Source organism: Phytophthora parasitica, assembly GCF_000247585.1.
Source record: "Phytophthora parasitica INRA-310 unplaced genomic scaffold supercont2.6, whole genome shotgun sequence".
Classification (NCBI taxonomy): domain Eukaryota; phylum Oomycota; class Peronosporomycetes; order Peronosporales; family Peronosporaceae; genus Phytophthora; species Phytophthora nicotianae.
This window is the reverse complement of record NW_008648992.1, coordinates 2,191,465-2,198,476: the sequence shown is the minus strand read 5'-3', so window position 1 is coordinate 2,198,476 and position 7,012 is coordinate 2,191,465. Positions and strand designations below refer to the sequence as shown.

At 45.2% G+C, this 7,012-nt stretch overlaps 2 protein-coding genes and 1 non-coding gene across 3 annotated transcripts; 2 read left to right on the top strand and 1 right to left on the bottom strand.

Moving 5' to 3' along the window:
- Positions 1 to 373: 373 nt before the first annotated feature.
- Positions 374 to 541, top strand: PPTG_21620 (hypothetical protein; the record flags this gene model as incomplete). The annotated part of the gene is made up of 1 exon (XM_008898438.1): positions 374 to 541. One exon carries the CDS (start codon positions 374 to 376, stop codon positions 539 to 541), a length of 168 nt encoding a protein of 55 aa, XP_008896686.1.
- Positions 542 to 2,003: 1,462 nt separating this feature from the next.
- On the bottom strand, positions 2,004 to 2,872 carry PPTG_04389 (hypothetical protein; the record flags this gene model as incomplete). The annotated part of the gene is made up of 2 exons (XM_008898296.1): positions 2,004 to 2,257; positions 2,329 to 2,872. The coding sequence occupies 2 exons, from the start codon at positions 2,870 to 2,872 to the stop codon at positions 2,004 to 2,006; spliced, it is 798 nt and encodes a 265-aa protein (XP_008896544.1).
- A 157-nt stretch (positions 2,873 to 3,029) lies between these two features.
- Positions 3,030 to 3,111, top strand: PPTG_20517. The gene has a single exon. It is a non-coding gene; the product is annotated as a tRNA-Leu (tRNA).
- The last annotated feature ends 3,901 nt before the right edge of the window (positions 3,112 to 7,012 follow it).

Here is a 7,012-nt window from a genome sequence, read left to right as displayed (position 1 = left end):
GGTGGTAGAGGAGCGTGCGTGACGCTGTGAATAGGTTTGGAAAGCAGAGGTAGTGTGGTTTGTGAGATGACGAGTGGTGTAGTATATGTTTGTGATTGTCCTGAATTTGTTGGACGGGTAATGGATACAAGTCGGACGGTCGTTGGATGGGCCGTCCAACTTTTTCGAATATTCCTTGCTCTATTCCTGAGCCTGGTCCTATTGTTTTCTGAATGCAAAACGAAAAAGTTGGACGAGGTGTGCACACAATATTGTGTATTGAACACATTGCGCGAAACACGACCGCAGGCGACAGGAGGATGCGGTGACCGCACGATCGCCACGCTAAGCTTGCTATTTTTTTTTCACTATTTGACATATCTACGCTACACAGATGCTCGATCCGCAGCCAAGCAACCACCAGATCCATCAACCAAGACACTGCGGCCATGGAAGCCTGTTAATTACCATCAAATTCGTCAATTGGGGCACACTGAAGAGAAAGACAGCTAAGGTTTCGACATTCTGCCACAATCAAGAAGCGAAGGTGGTCACGGCTTAGTATCTCTCGATACTCTATACACAACATGAGAAGCACCATGTACGTACTATGTGTAGTTCTGCTATACTTGTTTTACTCGTTACTTACTCTCTGTAATCTACTGTGTTTTCGTAGGATGTTCACTACCGTCGACCACTGAAGATGCTCAGCACGTCTTGTGTAGTTGTGCTGTGTGCGATCGTGAATTGGCAATTCGGTCATGGCTGCTCTCAGCATTTGCCGCGCCTGACTAAGCGTTGGATTATCAATGTAGGTTGCTTGCCTGTAGATGATGGCTTCAATTTTCGTCATAAGATAGCGAAAATCTGACAATCGCTTCCTTATTTTTATAGTCGGTAGATCGCTATGCACCAAAGATCGATATGGCGGCATATTCACACTCGGAGAACCAAACCACCATAATTCCCAGGCCGTTGACAATGTCACCTTCGAAAAAAAAAAACTCTGCTGAGCCTCTGGCTCTGAGTGTTGGTTCTCGGAATTGGTGGGTAAATCAAGTCCTTCCACTATAACTTCGTTTGACGGTGACAAATTCGTTCTGGGAGATGGCACACGTGCTCTTCTATCAGCAATCAGTACTCCAACGTTTCCTAGAGCTTCGTAAATGTAGTGAGACTCATTTTGCATTGCTTGGACAGATCGGACCATCTGCGAAATACCAGTGGATGCTAATGCGGCTTCAACTGCATCTACTAAGGCCGTGTTAACCGGGTGACGAGGCTCTATTGTGTTATCAATTTCTTGATTGTGACGGAGACTGGTAGCTTCGGCGATTATGTTCGGAAGCAGGTCATCTAATTTCTCCTCCATTGAGACGAGTTTTTCTCGAATATGATGAACCGCTCCATGTAAGTCTGCGATACTTTGATCAACTGCATCTAACCGATTTTCCATATTGACCATTACTCCGATATGTGGGGGTAACCCACTAGCTCGTATAGCGTCTCCTGTTTCCAGCGTCGGCATATCACTTTAGATTTAAGCTCAGACAGTAATGTTGTGTCCCGAAACAGTGATGTACTGAAAATGAGATGATCACTTTGTAAACTCTGTTTCAAGTAATCAGAATGATATGCCAATGAAGCCAACAGAAATGTACAATTTTTTTTAAACCTTTCTGGTGCGTTTGGGTAGCACACGTCAATGCCGCTCCACACTTGTTCGTCACAACTTTCGAAGAAAGGAGGTAGTACAACAAAGTCAGGGTTCTCGTACGGAAGCCCGGCAACAAAACGCCCTACTACTCCGTCTCCAGCAGCTTCATAACGGACGTATGTGTCTTGTACCCCAGGTAAATTCCAACCAGCTCTTAAACACACCGAAGCTGACGACGGACCACTTGTACAGCACCCAGATACGTAAGTAGAAGATCCCTTTCTCGCCGAATGAGACCCATAATCAGAAGGAATGTGCCCAGTATATTCCATTTCCTTAGCTACAGACGTAATTCCCATTACAGCCTTTAAGTTTCGGCTGTATCTGTCGTATTGGTTCCGACCGGGAAACAATAGCGAGCTCCAGCTAAATCCGAGTACTGCAAAGTAAATTGCAAGTGATAAATAGGGTATATGTCAGGCTGCATGGGGTTGGCGTAAAGGTGACGGGGATCACGCTGACGATCCCCCTCTTGGTCGTTTTTCATGTGCCCGAACCATATAGCTAACGAGTCTTCATCCCACTCGAGATGCTCGTATCGGATCGAAACGGAGTTGTCAGCTCGACACATTAAGTTCCATGAGATAACAAGAAAGGTATGAGAAAAATAATTTTTTTCTTGCGTTGCTCACGCATTGCCTTGCACAATTTGTGGTAAAATGAAAATTGAAAATTCATCTTTCCTTCGACAAGGCTGTCACCACTTTCCTGCTGACGGCGAACCACGCTGCGCTTTAAGCCCTTAAAGAACTTCCTTAGCTCGTTGTCGTAGTTTTCTGGCATCTGCACGTCGTACAACCGATACAAATGGAAAATACTGGATCTCATTGATCCATACAGCGACTTTCCTGGTTTCTTGCCGTCCTTTTTCCGAAGTGACATCAAAAAGCACTCGAAATCATGCACATTAGAATCCACTAGATCCAAAGGCGGTTCTCTACGATCAGACTCCACGTAAAGCTTCACATGGCTCTGTTTCTGTTTGTATGCCTCAGTAGTGTCATCCGTAGCGACTGTGTCCAAAAGGGCCCGTAAACTAGGCTCAACTACTCCAGGCTTGTGGTCGTGGAGCCACAGGACGTACTTAATAATTCCATAAAGATAGACACTCTTGGACTTCGCGTTCACGGTGTTATTCCTCACCATCTGCACTTCATTATTGAGCTCTTCCATCATGACCTTATATTTTGGCGTCTGACACTGCGGTTTATACTACACTATCTATCCAAGTAAGTACGATCCAAACAGTGTCCAACAAATTCTTACTACATATGAGTATTTTGTGAGTTTGTGATCGTGTGTGTTGTTTTGTGGTGGGAGTGTACTTTTTGTCGGCAGTGTGCCCGAGCGGTCTAAGGGGGTAGACTCAAGTTCTACTGTGTTCGCACTCGTGGGTTCAAATCCCACCGCTGACATGTGCACTTGCTTTTGTGTAGCCATATTGAGGTCAGCATTGCATGGAGATGGGACTTTCTCAACGTTTAGTTCTAGTGTTTCTTTCTGTATTTTACCGAGTCTTTGGTACGACTTGACCCTCTATTGTTCTGAGGTTGTTGGTGGCTAAATCATTGCAAGTATGTTTGCAAATCTCACAGGCACTCCATCGGATTTCTGGCTGGAGCTCTACAAACCAGTTGCAGACACAAGGAAGGCATCTGTGACAGGACCGTGGAGGAGCCCGGAGAGACAGCGATGCGTGTTTGGTGCAACATAGTATTGTATGTATCGATTAAGCTGCTCTGAGTTTATCTATTACCTATTTGTTGTCGGTTATAGGCCTAGTTGCATAATAAATCTCGACGAATGCGTTAGCTTCAAGTCATACGAATGGCCTTCTCTCACTCTCGAAGCCTGAATGCCGAACAATCACCGCCAAATTGGACTAACGACGTTTTGCAGGACGGCCAGCGCTTTCATAGGACTTGATAAGCACGCGGTCAATCTGCTCAGATAACCTAACCTTTCCTAAGACAGCCGTGGTTTTCATGTCAGATTCGCCAAGATATTTCCTAAACATCAAAACTAGCAAGTTTCTGTCCTTCCGTCACAAATTTCACTGGAATTTTAAAGCTTTCTGATTGGCTGTCGAGTGGATCGAAGGCAGCCGCAATTCGCTAAAACTATTTTTTACTGGGTTGTTTCGCTTGGCGGCCCAAATCGACACCTTGTGCAACCTTGCGGGACTGAAGGTCCCGCCTCGGCTCAAATTACCAACCAACTGCTCGAGTAGTTCGGCAAGCGGACGCAGCATTGGTACTAAAGACAAACATGCCGCAAAGCAGCGACTGTCGGCTAGTGAAAACCACAATAAGACTTAACACACTTGAACTTGTCTGCACCTGGGTTGGTTTTTAGTATCAAAACTTCTTTAGTTCTGCGTCTACGCAGACATGTTCGAATGCCGATCAATGGTCACCAATACAGAATCCCAGTTATTTTAACGCTATCACGATTTTGTCTGCCCCCCCACACAGAAAAAATGAATCGCAAAAATCACTAAAGTCAACATCACCGAACAACAATACGAGCACGCGATGCCTCCAACACCGCGAGTCGCCAAGAAGAAGTAATTAAAAAGGTGTCACAATCAATGCATTGGTAATTGCTGGAGCTATCTACCGCTAACACGTGCCTGTCGACGACTGCATATAATTTCCTGCAAGTGGACCATTTTTAGCTGGCTTTCGCGGTATTTACGCTGATTGATAGTAGCGTGATGTTTACGCTGATTGGTAGTGAAATCGCTTATTGAGAGCTGTGGTAGAAAAGTTTGTAGTAAACTAAGAACTTCATCGATGGTGGCGTCCCAATTGTATTTCGCTCAAGCTTCGTCTCCTTCTCCATCATCGTGCACCGAAAGTGTAGCAATTCCTTGCGCTTTTTGACGTTTCAGAGATTCTACCATTGCAAAACGATATACGGGTCGAATCTTTTGTCTGGAACACCACAACATCAATGCTCACAAGCGCACAAAATCTCCAGGCATTGTGTGTCTGTGTCCATGATACAAATCGAACATACTGGAGCGCGTTGATTTGTAAGTAGACGTTCCAGGCGTATCGCCCTGTTTATTGGTCATCGACATAAAAACAACTCGAAGTCTCTAGCTCGATGCGTCTTGTAGTTATTGGGGACATTGATGGGTTGTCGATATGGATGCGAAGCAGATAATTACCAGGCAGGGCCACCACGCGTGCAGTGTCGTACTGCAAGGCATATTTTTGGACCACTGAGAGGAATATGTCGCCACTTCTTTTGCGCTGGTAAAACCACGACACGTAGCCCGTGTGAATACATGATGACCGTCTTCTCCATGACAACATTATTCTTCGCGATTTTCACTTGGTCGTCGAGGTTCACCGCGTAGCCAGCGGAAATCATCGGGAACAATCTTCAAAAGTCATCGACCAGCTAACCGACCCAACACTTCCGACTAAGAACGAGCATAACAAACGTAGACAAGTACTTGTACATGCCACTCTCGCTGAAGACACGTTACCAAACCCGACGCTGAGTCGTGCTTTGCTTCAGTATCACTGATACCATAGTCGATCATGTTTTTTTGAAGGACTAGACGAACACCAGATGGAAAAATCCGCCGAATGTTTTTTCCAAAGGAAACATGTATGAGTGCAAAGTGGGCTGGCGAAGATACCTTGCAATTCAGACGAAGTGTGAGTAGTGAGTACCTGAACACGTACGTACCATTGGTGAACAGCGTCTTCAAATGCAACCAGGACGTTAAGTTTTGTACTGCTGCCGAAGGTAAGACTGATTCATGCTACAGCAAGAAATAACAGCTAATTTGTGTATGGCAACTGTTTAGACCCTGAGAAAGCTTACTACACGATAAAGTACACAGCCAAAGATCAAGTGAGTATTGAACTTCCGTGGTCATCCATATGCATGCTTATGACAAGGCATTGTTGCGTACGACTAGGTGTGACGATGCAATTGCGACTGGAAGGTGTTGTGTGCAGTCCATGTGCTACACGATGTCTAATGCTCAGGATGTGGTCGCCCCCACTCGCTGCTTTTTATCTTGAGCGCGAGTCGCCTCTTTACAGCTCCCATAAATTGGCAAACATCCATGTTCGTCTGTGTGCCGATCCTATATTCAAGAATGCGCCAACTGAAGCACTTTTAGCATCAATTCAACGCTCACGCCATCGAGTCTCTTATTGGATTGTATACCCCGCCCGCGTATGCTTGACAACGTTGGCTTGATGCATTTTACATGTCGCTGAGAAAAGTAAAAGAATAGAAAAAGTTGCACGTTTTTGGGTGACCACTTATGCCGTGAGTCGCACACATTGCATGAACGATCATCTCTGACGATTGCGTGCTTGTTGGGAAGCGACTTCCAGATATGAGGAGGAATGACTTACCAGACGAGCAGCAACAAGAATTTAGAAGAGCGTTGCTTATTCTATTCCATCCATTTCGCCGGGTACAAGATTTTGGAACCAGCGATGGTTGTGGGGAGCAACTGATATTTGAAAACTGGTGGAACGATGCCCATCAGTTTTTACGGTTCTCTAATTACTATTACGTATCGGGAGAGTTAGCGCGGCAGTGTGAAGACCCAGATCTGCAGCGGTACAGAGATTGCATTGAACCACCATCTTTCCAGCGGAGAACATCCCAAGTAATCAATATTTTGCTCAATTATCACCGAAATATGCATCAAACACTGACCGCAGACGCATCTTTCCAAAACGAACAAAAATAAACATCTTTCCAAAACAAGCAAAGCTTTGTGTTGCTTCTCGTCGAGACTAAAATGCTCCGACATAGTTTGCAGCAAAGATTGAAGACTCAGCTCTTTTCTGGCTTGATACCACTAAACTTTGGCCGGTCTATTCATTGTTCTGCGCTAAAAAGCGCACCGTTCAGCAAGTGCACTTGAGTTGGGATATCATCGATCAGTATAACCAATTCCAAACGACCGGACCGTTCTTCCCACAACTGCAACAATTTAACAGCTTCCGGTATCTGAGCGTCTAATTCATCGATTCCAATCAAAACCTGATCAGTATCATCTGGTGGGTCGGGGAAAAGTCAAGTCATCCGCGCATTACAAGCACTAGCAGAATCTTGTGGAAGTCTTGGCGCCATAAAGACAGTTGCATTCCAAGGTGTAGCAGCGGAAGCGGTTAACGGACAAACGCTGCATAAGTTATTTCAATGGGGTCTCAAACCAGGGAGGGAAACAAGAAGAGATATAGTGCAAAGCTGAAGAAACAATATACAAGTGTGAAAACGCAGATTATGGTTGAAATTTCGACGACAATAGCTGAGGTTGTAGGGAAGATG